This window comes from Nannospalax galili, unplaced genomic scaffold (assembly GCF_000622305.1).
Source record: "Nannospalax galili isolate Female #2095 unplaced genomic scaffold, S.galili_v1.0 scaffold64, whole genome shotgun sequence".
NCBI classification, from domain to species: domain Eukaryota; kingdom Metazoa; phylum Chordata; class Mammalia; order Rodentia; family Spalacidae; genus Nannospalax; species Nannospalax galili.
In genome coordinates this window covers 614437-634431 of record NW_008352316.1, presented here as the reverse complement: position 1 = coordinate 634431, position 19995 = coordinate 614437, and the positions used below count along the sequence as shown (strand labels likewise).

Sequence of the window (19995 nt, the reverse complement as noted above, 5' to 3'; positions counted from 1 at the left end):
ACTCGTGTTTAAATATATATTTTTATTCTTTAAATGCCCTGAAAATAACCTCGGGAATCCTGGGGATTCTTGGCACTATTAATCAAAACCCAGGATGTCTGTAAGTAAACAGAGGCATCGGACAGGGCAAGCAAGTGTCCAGCACTCACTGTCACCATGGCACTAAGAGAGTAATTGTTGCCTGAGTAGTGTGAGTTAGTATAACTTGAATCAGCACATCACTGACCAGCTCAAACCTTAAAAGGCAAACCAGTGCATTCGCATCTGGGATGTGAGACATCTTCCTCTTTTACCTCAGAATGGAAACCTCTCCCTCAATTTCAATATGAACTTAAAGTTATCAAGATAAAGTCATTTACTCTGTTGTCCCTATAACATTATTTTAAGACTTTAGGTACAACCGAAATAACATCCACTGTATAGATGGGAAGAATATAGATGTTTTTGTTTTTTATTTTGCTTAAATATGTCAGATTGATTTGCTTAATGGCAGGAAAATAATGACATTTACATGTGTCATTTCTGTTTTGTAATATGTAATAAAAATACTGGTTTGAGGTAGAAAAAAAGTGACAAGGGACTTTTAGCACATGGGTATCCTGGAGTACCCTCTGAGCCAGCTGAACATCTCTAGTGGGATTTGAGGCTCAGAGTCCTTTAGCTGCAGCAGGAGATGGTTTTCAGCTGTGGTGATGACATATTTTAGAAAGGCATTGTGTGCCTTTGAACCTTACAGATACCTTTAGACCCAAACATTGAGGACCCCGGTCTGTTTTGCATGCACTCTGTTTAATTTCTTAAAAACACCTTGCATACTAATGTTTGACTTACTTAGCATTATCAAAGAATGAAAGATTTTCAAACAAACAAGTTTCCAGGTTAACTAGGGTATATTTACTGGGATTTAATAATGGCCCGTATAAATGCTGACATGTTCGTGATGGCAACGTTCCTAAACAGGGTTTAAACAGCATAATAACTTCCATATATTCTAGAAGAGCTGGCTTCATCATTGAGATTATTATTTTGAACTATGTTGTCAGTTATCATTTTTAGCTTTTAGGGTTTTTTTGAATTTCTAAGGCTTATCTTTAATTGATATCACACCACTGAAATATAGTGGATGCCAACTGATGCTTTTATTCTTAGTTCAGATATGTAAGTTATTTTGATAACCATAAATACTTTTTAAAAGCATATTTTTAATTATCTAGGCTTAAACAAAGATTTGGAGTTATACTTAACCTAAACTTATACAGATTTAGCTTGGAAATGTGTTATTTTTCTTGATATCTAAGCCTGTCTGAAATTCAAAAGCTAAATAATCATTTGAGAAGGCCTGGCTCAGGAAGGAAACTGTACACCTTGTGCAGATGGCTTTTCCTGCGTGGAGGGTGAGAAGGCCAGACTGGAACTTACCAAGCTCACCCTCTCTTAATGTCAGGTGGGTAAAGTGAGATAATTAAGAATAAGGTGGCCTCATGACTAAATGCCTTCGCTTTCAGCACTCGCATTCCTACAAAATACTTTTTTGAAGACATTGTCAAAGTAACCCAGGATGGCCTGAAACTTGTGATTCTTTTGCATCAGCCTTCCTAGGGCTGTGATTAAAAGGCATATGCTACCACACTTGTGGCCCCAGACTGCCTACCCTAATCTCAGCAAAAAGGTCAGATTTGTTTTACATATCTGAATGTCATTAATTTACTCATGGATTGTTAGAAGTTGGCCATATAAATGTGTATTGGACATTTTGATCTGTGTAACACTTAAAAAAATCTCTATCAGTTCAAGGCCAGCCTGGTCTACATAGAAAGTTCCCCAAAAGCCAGGGCTACATGTGAGACCTTGTCTGAAAAAGAAAAATTTATTATTTACCCTTCTGTGACAGAATGATCAAGAACTTAAAAATACAATTTTAGTCATATTTGAAACAATCTTTAATAATGATGAATACCTGAAGTTGTTCCTTTTCAAATAATCTCAGAGCAGTCCTAAAAAGGAGAGGTAGTTAATTGAGGTAGTTAATCACATGAATGGAATGAATTACCTTAGAAAATTTGCTGCTAATTTTATATCAGACCTGAAGTACTCTGCCTGAGCCTTTCTGACTTGGTCTGAAATAATTGGAAAATTTAAATTCTTATTCTTAGCTATAAAGCAAGAAAGTTAATGTGATTTTTTTGCATATTTTCATGCTTATTAGAAATATATGATTATATACCAGTATCTTCTCCAGGCTCTGAAAGGCCTCCTGGAAATGTCCACATCTTTTCAACTGCAGTGCAGAGTCAAAAAATGAAGTTTATATGGCATTATCCCCCTACCCCGACACACACACAATCTACCCATAGTTCATCAGGATAGTACAAATTAATTTTTTATAATCATATACTTTTTTTAGAGCATTCTTACTATTTCTTCTCTGTTGAGAGAGAGGGTGACCAATGAAGACATTCCCCCCCTTTTTCTTTAGAAGATAGAAGTGATGTTATTTGGTTAATGTGATAAAATTTATATGAATGAAACTTTGGATGGAAATATCTACTGCGTTTGTGTAATTTTAAAAAATTCGCTGCTAGTTAACTACAAACAAATAGGAGAATCTTACAGATGCTGCTATGAGTAGAAAATCTAAAATAAATGTAATCACAGAAGTATGCTATTCTTAATTTTCACATATATTTACTGTATTTCATTTCTAATAACATATATTACTCTTAAGATTTCTGTCTTAATGATTTTATGTAAAATTAATTGCTTTTTATGGGTAATGTGAATAAAATTAATTAATTTGGTTGCTTGTTTGTCCTTTGCATTTCTATACTTCTTTTTTTTTTTTTTTTTTTTGGTGGGTCTAGAAGAGATGAACAGCTTAAAATGACTATAAGAGGCTGACTGCCTGACAATGACTAGATCCCTACACCCCCAGCTTCTCTAAATTGCATCGTGCCCAAACCCCTACATTGGGACCACATGTGGCCCCTCCCACTGCTCCAGTGCTAGGCTTCTATGCCCTTCAGTAGGGGCCCAGACCTTTGCAGGTTGCCTGAGAGTGCCTGGATCCAGTCTCCCTGTGGTGATGAACTTCCCCAAATCATGCCTTGCCCCACCCCCTACATTGTGATCATGTGTGGCCCTTCCCACTGTTCAGGGATAGGCTTCTTTGTCTTCATTTGGCTCCCAGACCTTTGCAAACTGCCTGAGTGCCTGGATCCAGCCTCGATGTAGTGGTGAGCTTTTCCAAATGGCGCAGTGCCTATCCCCCTACAATGGGACCACCTGCAGTCCATCCAAACACCCCAGGTATAGGATTTTCTGCCCTTTAGAGAGGCCCAGACTTTTGCAGTCTGCCTGAGCACACCTAAATCAGGTGTCCTCTTAACAAGCTTCCCAAACTGTGCTATGACTGCTTGCTAGTAGAGGTCCAGACCTTAGGAGGAAGCCTGAGAGCACCTGACTGGTGACTGACTTGGGACTCTGTGGAAGCTCCTGAGTAGCTGAACTGAAGCCATCTTGTCCCTCCAATATAAAATCAAAAGAGAGAACCTAAAACCTAGACCAACCAGCTTTACATACCCAATAAGAAAACAACCAAGGCACACCAATAATATAAATAGAAGTAGACTTCAACTCAACAAAGGAAGACTTTCATTTCATACCAGAATCACAAACAGCAAAAGAAATTCACATGCTAAAAATCACAACAGAAAAATAACATCAAAGTAATATGTTCCTACCAAACACCACCAGTCCTTTAGAAGAGTGCTACAAGAAGTCCCTAGAGATAACCCAGAACACAGAATTTAAAAGAACAGTCATAAACATGGTCAGGAATTTGGCCCAGTTGATTAGTCAGGCCCGAGAAAGATGGTGTCCTCCGAGCAGTCTGAGCATCTGAGTCAGCCAAGCTCTTCTTCAAGAAGTGAAAATGTGGTGCTGGCAGAGCCCATTTACAACCAGGACAGCATTTCTTAAGAAGAAAGGGCTGACAGATAGAGATTGACCTGGCTTTCCAGCAGTCAGGCACTGCTTCTGATGAGCTTTCATCCTTGGGCTCAGCCACCCAGGTGGTTCCTGTCCAAGCCCCCTCACCTCATTTCACAGTCATACAGATCTGGAGGTTCCCTGATCATGAGATTACAGTGCCTTGGCTATCATCATGGCAGGAATTATATTTGGCTTTCACCAGGTCTACAAGAAGTACCTGCTGCGTCTCATCCTGGGAGGCTGAAAGGACAGGAAGCATCTGGAAAGGATGGTGGCAAGTCTCTCAGCTGAGTGGCAGTGTGGCCCAGGCAGTGACTCAGGTACAGACGATGCTGGCCTCTGTTCAAGTGCAGCAGCAGCAGAAGGTCCAGGCACTGATTTATAAGCTGGCTGCCACCAAGGCCACCATATCTACCAAATGGATTCTGGAGTCCTAGAACATCAATGAACTCAAGTTGGAAATCAACTCCTTGAAAGGACTTCTTTTGAATCAGAGGCAGTTCCCACCCTCCCCGACAGCCCCAAAGATCCCCTCATAGCAGATCCCTGTTAAGTCTCCATCACCCTCAAGCCCTGCAGCTGTGAACCACCACAGTAGCAGTTACATCTGGGCTTCAGCAACTAATCCAGTCATCCTTTCCTGGGACAGAAAGCCACAGCACCAAGGGCCTCAAAGCCACCCACCACCTTCTGGGCCCCCAGGACAAGGGGGAGGGAGTGGTAGATGGCCAGGGCCAGCTGAGGATAGAGGTGCACTGTGAGGAAAAGAAGAGGGAGGACAAGGAGGATGATAATGTGAACCATGTAGATGAGGAGGACATCCTGGGGGTACAGAGGGAGGACCATGGGTGTGGGGACATGTAGGTCACTGAGCAGGTAGAAAAGTTGTGGTGCAACTTGGTTGGCAGGTGGGCATGAGCTGTGACTCTACCTTCAGGAGGGTGGCAGGGACCTGTGTTGGGGCAGGGTTTCCCTGGGATGCAGCAGTGTGGGGTTGCGTTTCTGTTCACCAGCCTCCTGAGCACCATAACCCCAGCTATACTGCCATCTCAGCTCAGTCCAAGCCTGGGTGGCCCTGGCTGTTTGCTAGCCTGGTTGAGGATGCAGGAGCTCTGTACTCAAGCCCCTGCTTGGCCACTCCTGGAGAGGTGTCTTGTATAGGTGTGTTCACCAAGTGTCTTGACTAATGTGACACCATACATGGCCAGAGCTCATATCTCCTGTCTCCTGTTGTCTCAGTGTGAGGGGTCCTTCTGCCCTGCACTGTCCCCTGGGTCTTGCCTGTGGCTCCTTCTTCATCCTGTGCTAAAAGCCAGAGTCCTGGACCTATTTGTCCCATGAGCCTGCCAGGACCCAGTCTCCCTACAGCCAGGTCCTGCCTGATAGATCCTAACCTTGGGCACCTGTCCCCAGCCAGCCCCATTGGTCTTGTCCTCTAATCACATGCAACCTCTCGCTTGCTGTGTTATGGCCCAGCTAACCCTGTGGTGAGACTTGTTTCTTCCTCCCATGGTGGAAGGAAGGCCAACAGCCTGACCAACAGCCACATCTGTCCTTCCCACCAAGAAACACCTGTTCATTTATGTGATCATGTATAGATTTCAGAATATAAGATATGATTGTGCATAATTCTAATAAATATGAGTTGCCACTATTTTTAAAAAAAAACACAATCAAAGAATTCAACAAATTTAAAGAACAAAAAAACCAAAAAATAAAAGAGCATAGGGATAAACTTCTGACTGAATTCACAAGAGATAGAAATACTGAAGAAAACACAGGCTGAAATGAAGAAAGAAGTGAAAAACTCAATAAGCCAATTTGAAACAACAGGAGGAAGCCTCACGATAGAATGAATGAAATGCAAAACAGAATATCAAGACCAGACGATAAATTTGAAGAATTGGACTGTTCAAGCAAAGATTATGAAAAAAATTTTAAAACACAGAAATGAAATATGCAGGAAATGTGGGACACCATGAAAAGACCAAACCTACATGTCAAATTCATAGAGGAAGAAGAATTTCAGGTTAATGGTATTGATCGGATCTTAAACAGGATTGTAGAAGAAATTTTCCCAAAATGAAGGAAAGACATGCCCATACAAATACAAGAAGCACATGGAACACCAAATATACAGGACCAGAAAAAAAAAAAAACTCCCCATGGCATATCATAGTTAAAACACTAAATGTACAGAACAAAGAATACTGAAGCTGCAAAAGAAAAACAGGCACATATAAAGGAAATTCTGATAGAATTACAGCTGACTTATCAATGCAAACTATGAAATCCAGAAGAGCCTAGACCAAAGTAGTCCCAGTTCTAAATGACCATAGATGCCAACCCAAAATACTTTACCCAGCAAAAGTGTCTACTCTAGTTGTCAGGGAAAGAAAAATTGTCCACAACATGAATAGGCTGTAAGAATGTCCACAAAACCAGCCCTTCAAAGAATACCTGAAGCAATACAAAGAATGGAAAAAGGAACTACACCCAAAGGGCAACAGATAGAAACTAAATGAAGGTATGATTGTGGAAACCCAAAATTAGATGAAGAATGCAAAGAGAAATTAAAATGATGGCAAGTAATGCACATCTTTCAATAATAACTTTAAATATCAATGTACTGAACTCCCCAGTTAAAAGATACAGGCTAGTTGAATGGATTAAGAAACAAAATCCATCCTTTTGTTGTCTTCAAGAAACTCATCTCACCTTCAAGGACAGGCGCTACCTTAAAGTGAAAGGATGGAAAGAATGTCCCACTCGAATGATACTAAGAAACAAGCAAGGGTTGTAATTCTAATATATGACAAAACAGACTTCAAACTAATCAGATAAAGAGGGTCACATCATTTTTAATCAAAGGAAAAACTAACCAAGAAGATATTACAATCATGAACATATATGCACCAAACTCTGGTGCAACCAATTTCATAAAAACAGTACTACAGGATTTTAAAATACAGATTAACCCCAACTCAATAATAGAAGGGGACTTCAATACCCCACTGTCTCCATTAGACAAGTCAACTAGACAAAGACTAAAGAGACATCTGAATTAAATGACACCATATATCAAACGAACCTAATGTTCCACCCAAGCAACAAAGAATATATTTTCTATTCAGCACCCAATGGAACTGTCTCTAAAATTGACCACGTACTAGGTCACAAAACAAACATCAACAAATACAAAAACCTGAACCAATTCTATGCATCCTATCAGACCATAATGCAATAAAGCTGAAAGAAGCCCTACTAACTACACAAACTCATGGAGATTAAACAACACACTCCTGAATGATGACTTAGTCAAAGAAGAAATTAAGAAAGAAATAAAACTATTCCTGGTACTTAACAAAAAGGATAATACAACACAACAAAACCCCTGGGACACTTTAAAAGCAGTCCTAAGAGGGAAATTTATAGCTCTAAGTGCCTACATTTAAAAAATCAGAAACAGCACAAATAAATGACTTAACCCTACAACTCAAGACTCTGGAAAGGTGAGAACAATTGAAACCCAAACCCAGCAGAGGAGAAGAAATAACAAAAATCAGAGTAGAAATTAACGAAATAGAAACAAAGAAAACAATACAAAGAATCAATAAATCTAAGAGCTGGTTCTTTGAAAAGCTAAACAAGATAGACAGACACTTAGCCCAGTTAACCAAAGAAAGAAAGAGCACATCCAAATCAAGAAAACCAGAAATGAAAGGGGAAACATTACAACAGACACCAAAAGATCCAGAACATTATATGGGAATACTTTAAAAACCTATACTCTATTAAATTGAAAAACCTAAAAGAAATGGATAGATTGCTAAAATCATGGGACTCACCAAAACTAAACCAAGAAGAGATCAACAGTTTAAACAGACCAAAAACATGCAGAAATTAGAACAGTAATACAAAACCTCCTGACTAAAAAATCCCTGGCTCAGATAAACTTACAGTGAATTCTACCAGACATTTAAAGAAGATCTACAACCAATACTACTTAAAGTATTCAAAAATCTAGAAATAGAGGGAGAACTCCTAAATTTGTTCTTATGAAGTCAGCATCACTCTAAACCAAAAAAGAAAATATAGACTCCTATCCTTAATGAACATAGATGCAAAAATTCAAAACAAAATACTTGCAAAGTATTAAATTTCTTACACACATCAAAAAGATTACCATGATCAAGTAGGCTTTATTCCAGATATGCAGGGATGGTTCAATATACATAAGTCAATAAAAGTCATAAATCATATAAGTGGACTAAAAGGCAAAAATCACATGGTCATCTCAATAGGTGCAGAAAAGGCCTCTGGTAAAATTCAGCATGGAATTATGAAGAAAGTTCTAAAGGGAATTGGACTGGAATGAATATACCTCAACATAATTAAAGCTATATGTAACAAACCCACAGCCAACATGATTCTAAACAGAGGAAATCTGGAAGCATTCCCATTAAAATTAGGAACCAGGCAAGGCTGTCCACTATCTCCACTCCTTTTCAATACAATGATTGAAACTGTTGCTAGAGCAATAAGACAACAGAAGGAAATTAAAGGAGTACTAACTAATTAGAAAAGAAGAGATCAAATTATCTTTTTGCAGATGTTATGGTACTCTAAGATATTCAAAAAATTCTATCAGAAAACTCCTAGATATAATTAACACTTTCGGTAAAGTGATAGGTTACAAAATTAATCTACAAAAAACAGTAGCCTTTTTAAATACCAAAAACAAGCAATTGGAGAAAGAGTACAGGAAAATCCTCCCATTCACAACAGACTTGGAAAAAAAAATCTTGGAATAAACCTGACCAAAGACATCAAAATCTCTACAATGAAAATTTCAAATCTTTAAAAAAAAATTTTTTTAAATTATTTTTATGTGTGTGTATTGCCTGCATGTAGGTAAGTGCACCCATGTCATGCAATGCCCATGGAGGAGATTAGAGGCTGTTGGATCCCCAGAACTGGAGTTATGGACACTTGTTAGCTGCTGTGTAGGTGCTGAGATTTGAACCCATGTCTTCTGCAAGAACAGCCAGTGTTCTTAACTGCTGAGCCATCTTTCCAGCCCTGAAATTTTCAAATCTTTAAAGAAAGAGATTGAGGAACATACCAGAAGATGGGAAGGACCTCCCATGCTCATGGATTGGAAAAATTAATATTGTGAAAATGACTATCCTACCAAAAGCAATATATAGATTCAATGCAATCAAAATCAAAATCCCATGACATACTTCACAGAATTTAAAAAGATCATCCTAAAATTCAGATGGAAGTACAGAAGACTCTGCTTAGCCAAAGCAACCCTGAGTGCAAAGAGCAATGCTAGGGGGATTACTATACCAGATCTCAAACTGTATTACAGAGAAATAGTCATAAAAACAGCATGGTACTGGCACAAAAATAGACACACAGATCACTGGAATATAATTGAAGACTCAAACATGAGCACATGCAATTTCGGCCACCTGATATTTGACAAAGGTTCCAAGAACACACAATGAAGGAAAAACAGCATCTTCCACAAATGGTGCTAGCAAAACTGGATCTCATTTATCAAAGAATGAAACTAGACCCTTATCTTTCAACTTGCACAAAAGTTAAGTCCAAATGGATCAAAGACCTCCATGTGAAACTCAAAACTCTGAAACTGTTAAAAGAAAACATTGGCAGTAGCCTAAAAGATACAGGTGTATGAAAGGACTTTCTAAATAGGACATCAGTTGCCCAGGAATTAAACTAAAAGCTTCTGTACAACAGAACAATCAAGAAAGTGAAGAGAAAACCCACAGAGTGGGAAAACAATCTTCACCAGCAACACATCTGACAGAGGTTTGGTGTCCAGTATATATAAAGAACTCAAGGGGCTGGAGAGATGGAGCAGCAGTTAAGAGCTGACTGCTCTTGCAGAGGACCCGGATTCGATTCCCAGCGCCCACATGGCAGCTATGAACCATCCTTAACTCCAGTTCAGGGGAATCCGACGTCCTCTTCTGACCTCTGCGGCATCGCACGACACGGGTGCACTCACATACATGCAGGCAATATGCTCATACACATAAAATTTAAAAAATTTTTTTAAAGAACTCAAAAAACAAGCAATTAAACAAATGACTCAATTAAAAGATGAGCTAAAGATCTAAACAGAGTTCTCAAAAGAAGAAATAAAAATGACTAAGAAACATCTTAAAGTGTCCAACATCATTAGTAATTAGGGAATTGCTAATTAAAACCACCTTAAGATTTCATCTTACCCCAGTCAGTCTGTTTAAGATTAAGAGAAAAAAACAATACCAAATACTGGCAAGGATGTGGAGAAAGGAGAACACTCATTCACTGCTGATGGGATGCAAAATTGTGCAACCCCTATGGAAAGCAGTGTGGAGAATGCTTAAAAAACTAAAAATGAACCTACCATATGACTTGGTTATACCACTCCTGAGCATATACCCAAAAGACTCATCCTATTGCAGAGATACTTGTACAACCATGTTTTTTGCTGCTGTTTTCACATTATCTAAGAGATGGATGCAACCTAAGTGTCCCTCAAGGGATGAATGGATAATGAATTTAAATTGTGTTCTACTCAGTGGACTGCTGGTGGGACTGCAAGCTTGTTATAACCCTATGGAAAGCAGTGTGGAGAACTCTTAAAAAACTACAAATGAACCTACCATTTGACCCAGTTATACCACTCTTTAGCATATACCCAAAGAACTCATCCTATTGTAGAGACACTTGTACACCCATGTTTGTTGCTGCTCTTTTCACAGTAGCTAAGAGATGGATGCAACCTAAATGTTCTTCAACTGATGAGTGGTTAACAAAAATGTAGTATGGAGTTCTATTCTGCAGTAAAGAAAGATGAAATAATGAAATTTGCAGGCAAATGGATGGAACTAGAAATTTATACTAAGTGAAGTAACACACACTCAGAAGACCAAATGATGTATGTTCTCTCTCATTTGTGGATCCAAGCACCAAATCCTTATATGTGAGTACATATCTGAGGTAAATACAAGGAGCCAGGAAAATGGAAGGAAACCAGGAAGGTAAAGGGAAAGAATGAACCTGAGAGAGAAGAAGAGTGGGATACAGGTGGAGAAGGGAGAAATGTGTAAAATGTGAGGGAGGTATATGGCAGCGGGGAGACAGAGGGCCATACAAGGAACTATGAGGTAAAGGTGAAGAAGGCGCTCAAGAGAGGTAGGACCATAGCAGACAGGAATTATCAAGGGAGAAACAGTGAAAATGGGAACACTTTAATTGGGGAGGGCATGAAGGGTTAGGCAGGGAGAAAGAGAGGAGAGAGAAATAATGCCTAGCTAGTATAAAAAAAAGAGAGGATTATATTAGTCCAAGAATCTACTGAAAACCTACACATATAATATCTCCACATGTGTGTAACTGAAGGCTACATAACAAGAAACAGTGCCAGACAGGAGAAACCTTCCTTTAAGTTGTTGGTCAGAGTAGCCTAAGAGACTCCCCAAATTACACAGGCTATTGCCACAGCCCTTGAATGCCTCTCAGAATTTGATGGTAAGACCCTATTTCTGAAGATAGGACATTCTTTGGACACAGAATTTGGAAAAATGGAGCTGGAACTGACCTGGAATGTACCTCCCCTGAAGGCTAGCTCTCATAGCTTTGGAAAGCACTACACAGGCTGGTAGTTGATGGAAAACATCAATTGATGGTCCAACCCCAACTTCAAGGGCTAAAAACCACATCAGTGATTAGCACAGTAAATGACACTTTTATCTTGGGGGTAATCAACACCTACCTAATTGGTCTTACAGTCCACTCTTTGGGAGGAAAATCCTGTGTGGTATGTAACCTAGCAAAATACACATTGCTGGAGAGGTTATAGATCTTAGGGAAAACCCCAAGGGTATCACATCCCTAGACAAATGTAATTTCTTACTATATGCAAAATATGGTCCTTAAACTTACAGACAAGCATCCCAGTCACCACCTATCAAAGAAGTTTCTTTTTCAACAAAGATTATTACAGAGCTCCACAACTGGTCATACACACAGATTGTCTCTGAATTGTCCAAGCCTAAGTGGCACATCTACCATGCAACCTAAGGCTCATGGAACATAGAACAAGGGATAAAGGGAACACTAATGCATCTTTCAATTCTCATCAATTAAGCTACCTTATGCAACAGAGGGTCAGGAACATAAAAGGTCACAAATGGCCAAAACATAAAGAATAAGTCTATAGAGTGTGGGTCATTGGACAGGACAACTACATTAAAATCCACCCACACAGGGCTCAGGGACTCTTTTGGAAGAGGGGGTGGAAAGATTTCAAGAACCAGGGAGGATGTGCTTGACTATATGGAAAAAAGTCCTTCAGGCTCCTGGGACCCTTCTCATATGAACCCACAGCAATGGTGTCAGCATGTATAAAACCCATGCAGACTCAAGCAGACAAAAACCAAGCACAAAACTGTGGAAATTGTCAGAAGGCCTCGATCTTGGTCGAAGAATTATTGGCAGGTGATTACTGCTGGGTGAGGAAGAGCTGATCTTCTTAAGGGGAGGGAGTCTAGATAAGCTGACTAGACATCAGGGGGTAAACTTGCATTGAGGGACATCTGGGGACACTAACTGGACATGATAGGCCTTATACAAATGACAGAATGTATGAATTCCTGTGGGGTTCTTGGGGAAGGAGGTATAAAGATGACTAAGATGTTCTGTATGAAATATACAAAAATTCAATAAAAAATTTAAAAAATAAAATGTCTCTAAGATGGCACAGGACAGTTTTCTTACACTGACGGGCTTCTTCTCTTTGTAGAATTTGGCTATACGTATCCATCTTTGTATAAAAACTGAGGAATGAGGAGTTAACACTCATAACCCAGCACTATTTTACTCTTCATTCATAAAATGTTTGTGGGCATTTCACTGGTGAGCACTGTGACCTCTGGCTTCCTGGATGAGTGCTTCTTGGAGCATGCATCACTTCTCAGCTATGCTGGCTGGAAGGCCAGTGGCATGGTTCCCGATTTCTGCACACTGTTGATTACTGGGTATAGAATTCAGGGTTTCCACCCTTCTGTGTCTAGCTTAGGCTCAACATTAATTTATAAAGCATATTATGCCTTACTTTATCAAATGTAGAAATCTATCTCATAACCCATCTTTTGGGTTCCATTTTGAAATTGTACTGAAAGCTTTTTTTTTCTTTTTTTTTAATGTGTATATGTGTATTGCCTGCACGTAGGTAAGTGCACCTGTGTTGTGCAATGCCCGCAGAGGACAGAGAGGGTGTCAGATCCCCTGGAACTGGAGTTACAGACAGTTATTAGCTGCCATGTGGGTGCTGGGATTCAAACCCGGGTCTTCTCTAAGAGCAGTCAGTGTTCTTAACCACTGAGCTATCTCTCCAGCCCTGAAAGCTTTGTTTTTAGACAAACTGATAAGATATTGGACACCCCCATCATATCCTCTATTTATCATTAAAAAAAAAAGATGCTGTAATAGGGAGACAGATGCTTCCTAAGAGCAAGGGTCAGCTTTTGACATGACTTCAGTGACCTGATTGGACCTGGAAGTATGAACTTACTTAAAGGGAGAAAACAGGAGATAGAAAATGAAAAGCAGCTCACAAATTTGTGATCATTTCATTGATTAAGCCTTTCATCTGGGGAAATCCGATTTGTTTTATTAGCTATATTGATTTGTGACATTTTTTGGTATCATTTAGGTTTAAAGAGTTTAAGATTCCTCCTCTAAAACTGCTTGAGTCTCAGTTCTAAGCAGTTGGTAAAATTCTAAACTATGTGATGAGCTAGTGTGTTCATACGATCAACAGCATGGCCTGTCTTCCATCCTTTTACATAAAAAATACTCCACTTGATGTAATGGTAATGCTAAAATGCTACCTAATGTGTAATGAAATGAATACTCACCATGTTCCAGAGACTGCTTAATGTTTCTCTAAGAATTATACACATTTAAACCCAATAACCCAATGTCAGTGTATTAGTCCCATAAAAGTGAGGGTATAGCAAAGTATACTAACTTGTTTGAGGACACATGGGTACTGTGTGAATAAAGTCATGGTTACTAGGAGTTCTAGGGTCAGAGAGATAGCTCAATGGGCAAAGGTGCTTGCTGCCAAGTTTTGACAACCTAGGTTTGGTTTTTGGACCCACATAGTAGAAAGAGAACCAACTCCTGAAAGCTGTCCCCTATTTCTGACTTCCATACATACACTATAGCATTTGTGTGCCCCCCTCCTCCCCTTCCACTAGATTGAAAAAATAGTAATAATGACCCAAGAGGTTTGATTCTAAGCATCAGTAATCCCTAGCTTATGCCTTCTCTTATACTTTTTTTTTTTTTATCTTTCCTCAGACTGGACTGGAATATCCAAGTACAGAAATCAGAATCTGTACCTTAAGCTTATGTTCCTCTAGGGCTTGTGAACTAGAACTACAACCTAGTTTAGCATTAAAATACCATATCTCCTGTTGTCTGAGATCCTCATCTAGAATCTTCTATATTACCAAGCCAGTGATTTATTATTATATTAATAATTTGTTGCTTCATGAAGAAAACAAATTATAGAATTTAGCTTTTTTGCATTTATTAATTTTTTGTCTTTGTTCTAATAAAAGATCCAGCACACCCTTTACTCATAAAATTCCACAATACTTTCCTCTAATCTTAAAAAGGAATTTTTCACTCTTTTCTAAAGGAAGTGCTCTCAGGTCTTGTGCCTGGTTGCTTTGTTGGGTGCCACTTGGCATTAACAGGTGACCCCAGCTCTGACTTGTTGAGATCATCTTAAGCATACTACAAAAGCAAAGTCTCGGGGATGGAGAGATAGCTCAGCAGTTAGCTCAGCTCAGTACTGACTGCTCTTGCAGAGGACCTGGGTTCGATTCCCAGCACCCACATGATGGCTAACAACTGTCTGTAACTCCAGTTCCAGGAGGATCTGGCATCTTCTTCTGACCTCCATGGGCACTGCATGACATGGGTGAAATTACGTACATGCAGGCAATACATTCATACACATAAGATAAAAATAATAAATAAATAAATAAATAAATAAATAAATATTGTTCTAAAAAGAGCACTGGCTGTTCTTGCAGAAGACATGGGTTCAGTTCCTAACATCCACATGGTGGCTAACAACCATCATTAATTACAGTTCCAGGGAATCTGATGCCCTCTTCAGACTTCTGCAGACATTGCATACATACATAGGTACACTTACATACATGCAGGCAAAACACTCATACATGAAAAATAAAAATAAAACAAATCACACTGTTTTCTTTTTTTAATTATTTAATAACCACATAGTTAGAAGAAGCATTTCATTCCAACAGCATTGACATATTCAATAAAATTTCCAGAGCTAAGATGCATCTCTTTCAAAATTGGCTGTGAATTTTAGTTTACAGTTGAATTAATACAGTTATACAATATTGAACTCAGTATAAACCCTGTAAGATATAAAATTATAAACCCTATAAGTATAAACCCTGTAAGACATAAAATTAAATGAGGTTTTAACCTTTAAAAAAGATCTCCAATTCATTATTAAAATACATAGTTTCATGCAGAAAAATTCATTTTTAATGCAATTGACACTAAGATGTTTGCAAATGTGTTTCTAATCTCCATATATCTGATTAATACTAGTCACACTCGGTTACTTTCTGAGTTCCTTGGCATCTGAGCATGGATTTAAAGTCATCAGGTAGATTTCAATGGTAATGTATTGCACATCTACTATTTATTAAGGAGCAAATTTTTATGCTTTGAAGAATTATCATTATTATTTTTTTTAAATTTAATAACCACATGATTAGAAGAAGCATTTCATTACAGCTTTAACATATTCAGTAACACACTCCAGAGCAAGTGTACATCTCTTTCAAAAGTGGTCATAAAATTTTTAGGTTTGCTGTTGAATTAATACAGTTATACAATATTGAACTCACTATAAACCCTGTAAGATATAAAATTGAATGAGTTTGTACCCTTTAAAGAAGATCTCAATTTCATTTTAAAATATGCTGTTTCCTACATTTTTATATTATTTTTTTATTTTTTTAGAAGAAGCATATTATTACAGCTTTAATATGCTCAATAAAGATACAGCTCTTTCAAAAGAGGCTATAAAATTTTTAGGTTCACTGTTGAATTAATACAGTTATACAATATTGAACTCAGTATAAGCCCTGTAAGACATAACAATGAATGAGTTTTTATTTCCAGAGCAAAGATATATCTCTTTCAAAAGTGGCTGTAAATTTTTAGGTTCACTGTTGAATTAATACAGTTATACAACATTGAACTCAGTATAAGACCTGAAAGACATAAAATTGAATGAGTTTTTAACCTTTAAAAAAAGATCTACATTTCATTTTAAAATATACTGTTTCTTACAGAAAGACTCATTGTTTTTGCTACTAACACTGAGATGTTGGTGAATGGTTTATCACCTCTACTAATTAACATGATATACATTTTTATGCTTCCTTCTCAAATATAATACATTTTTAAAACTTTCTTGATTTTTTTTGTGTATAGCACACAGAACATCACAAACCATCATATTCAACAAATACACCCTTTTAATTTGTGGATTTTTTTGTGTGTTTGTGTATATCACACAGAATATCCCAAATCATTTTATTAAACTATACACCCACTTCCCAGATGGCACCATCCCATAGCCTCCCTCCCCCCAATAGAGTCCTTATACTCTTTTATCCCTGCTAATGTCTGCTGTGTGGATGGCACCCCCAGCCATTCCTCACCCTCCCATAACCTCCCTCCCCCCACTAGAGCCCTTATACTCTGCTATCCATGCTACTGTCTGCTGTGTGGTCAGCACCCCCAGCCGTTCTCCATTACTTGTCCATTTGGTGAATCTAGTCAGCCTATCTAAGGTCTTTGTTTTAGGAAGGTCAGCTGTTCCTCATCTAGCAGCAATCAGATTTCAATATTCCTTTACTGTTACTATCTGGGAGTCCCTTGGGCCACCCTGGCCAACAACTCAAAAGAAGGTATCTCCTATCTGGCATTTTTGCTTGTTGTTATGTACCCTTTAGCTATGCATATGGACTCTTAAAAATTATATTGACTCCTTTAATCTTTGGTTATACTTTCTCTTTTGGGTGTTTAAGACCATACAGTTGGCCCAGATAAACCAATTTACTTTACTCTTAAGATCATTTGAGGATCTATCCCTCAGGGGTTACATGGGCTTGGGAGGAGACCCTGGCTCCTTTCTTTTACCAGTTCCATCTATGTGAAGATAAGTCAAAGGTCCTGCTCGACCATGGCTGGCTTCGCTTGGAACCATGGAGGAAATATTTCCTCTGTGTTGACCCTCCTCTTTGTAGACTGGACACTGGTTCAAGTCCATCTCATGGGGTCTCCTCGGCCTCCTTGATCAAGAGGACAGGTGACCCACTACAATTACAGGACATTTTGGGAGATGCTCATAGTCCCCTGCAACTAGTCGACCTAGGGGGGGCAAAAGCTGTCCTTTATGTCCCTCTGACAAAAGTAGTATAGGCCTCAAAGTATGTCTGTTAAACATCCAAGAAGGTTAGTTCCACCAGTCTGGTACTTTTAATTGCTGTGTGCCATGTAGATAAATCTTGGGCAAATACCAATTGTTATCAGATAAACCTTACCTAGACATATAATTCTTGATCTGATATGTAAAATTGGTCAGTAGGCTGGAATAATATGGTTCCCTCTGGTTTTCAAAACTACCTAGGCATTATTTATCTCTTTCATTGTCTCATACCTCCATCATGGTTTTCCTACTTAAGGTGCCCCCATTTCCCCACTTTCTCCCTTAATAATACCCTTCTCCTATGGTCCTACCTCTCTTGATCTCCTTCTTTCCCTTGGTACTCTAGGTTCCTTGTATACCCTTCCCTCCCCCCTCCCTTAAACTAACCCAATTTTATCCATATCTCCCCTGTTAAGGCCTGTTTCCCTTATTAACACCTGTTTCCTACTGTTCTTCTCTTTCAGGTTCTTTTCCTTGATCTCCCCGGTTCATTTTCATTTACCCATGAAGGTTAGTTCTACCAGTCTGGTATTTTTAATTACTGTGTGTCATTTGATAAATCTTGGGCAAATACTCACTTATCAGGATTTAGTTCTAGGATCCACATATGAGGGAGAACATATGTCGATTTTTTTTCTGAGTCTATGTTATTTCACTTAGTATTACAGTCTCTAGTTCCATCCATTTACCTGCTTTTCAAAACTAGCTAGGCATTGTTTATCTCTCGCATTGTCTCACCTCTCCATTATGGTTTTCCCACTTAATGTGCCCCCTATGTCCCCCATTCTCCCTTACTAATACCTTTCTCCTATTGTCCTACCTCTCTTGAGCTCCTTCTTTCCCATTATCCCCTTGGTTCCTTGTATACCCTTCCCTCCCCCCTCCCTTAAACTAACCCAATTTTTATCCATATCTCCTTTATTAAGGCCTGTTTCCTACTGTTCTTCTCTTTCCAGTTATTTCTTTTCCTTTACCTCCCTGTTTCCCTTCCATTATCCTGGTTCCTCTAATTACGTGTGGTTGCACACTTACACTGTGGGTGGTGCCACCCCTGGGTAGGTGGGCCTGTGTTACATAAGAAAGCAGGCTGAGCAGGGGCGAGGGGAGCAAGTCAGTAAGCAATGTTCCTCCATGTGTGTTACTTTATTTAGTATAACAGTTTCTAGTTCCATCCATTTACCTGCAATTTTCATGTTTTCATCTTTCTTACTGCTGAGTAAAACTCCATCGGATGAACTGTGACCTGGGAGATGTAAGTTGAATAAACCCTTTCCTCCCCAAGCTGGTAGTAGTCAGAGTATTTTGTCACAGCAATGAAGAGACAAACTAGAACAGATGTACAAGTGTCTCTGCAATAGTATGAGTTATTTGGGTATATGCCAAGGAGTGGTATAACTGGGTCAAATGGTAGGTTCATTTGTAGTTTTTAAAGAGTTCTCCACACTGCTTTCCATAGGGGTTGAAGAAGTTTGCAGCCCTACCAGCAGTGGATGAGTGTTCCCCTTTCCCCACATCCTCTCCAACATTTGGTATCATTTCTTCTCTTTGTGGTTGCCGGCTGTGGCTGCTCTCCTCCAGCTATGGCCACTCTCCTGCTCTCTTAGTTCCTCTGATCAGTTGTCTGGTCCAGAGCCCTGGGTTGGTGAGGAGTCTGTGCCAGTGTCGCCACATTCATGTGCAGGAAACCAGGTTCAGTGACACAGATCTGCTTTATTGCAAGAAAGTATGGGCTTATATAAGGGTAATAGTCCAATCATAACACAGCATATGGGATACCTATTAGCATGGCAAACTAGTATCCTATTACACTCTAGCGGGCCAGATGCCCTATTAGCATGATAAGTTTCAGTTTCTAAACAGGAAGCAATGCATTCCAGCATGATAGGTATGTAAGGCAAAAGGAAAAATCAGTCACAAGATTTTCCACACCTCTTGATCTTAGCCAGTGTGACTGGGGTAATATGAAATCTTAAAGTGGTTTTAAATTGCATTTCCCTAATTATCAGTGATGTTGAACATCTTTTAAGATGCTTCTTAGCCATCTTTACTTCTTCTTTTGAGAACTCTCTGTTCAGCTCCTTAGCCCATCTTTTAATTGGGCTATTTCCTCTCTGGATTGTTTTTTGAGTTCGTTGTATATTCTGGATGTTAATCCTCTGTCAGATGTGTCGCTGGTGAAGATTTTCTCCCATTCTGTGGGTTTCCTCTTAATTTCCCTGGTTGCTGCCTTTGATGTACAGAAGATTTTTAGTTTGATGAGGTCCCATTTGTTGATTCTTGACCTTGTTTCCTGAGCAATTTATGTCAAGTTTAGAAAATCCTTTCCTACACCTATATCTTGTAGATTTTTCCCAATGTTTTCTTCTAACAGTTTCAGAGTTTCAGGCTTTAAATTGAGGTCTTTGATCCATTTGGAATTG

General features: G+C 38.9%; 1 protein-coding gene and 1 pseudogene across 1 annotated transcript in view; one reads left to right on the top strand and one right to left on the bottom strand.

Moving 5' to 3' along the window:
• Positions 1–19995, bottom strand: part of Nudt6 (nudix hydrolase 6) — a 39042-nt gene that overhangs the window by 2496 nt on the left and 16551 nt on the right. The window contains 2 exon segments of the mRNA XM_017802248.2: positions 2225–2270; positions 16511–16519. Coding sequence (XP_017657737.1) covers positions 2225–2270; positions 16511–16519 — 55 coding nt within the window.
• Positions 3871–4908, top strand: LOC103746959 (annotated as a pseudogene).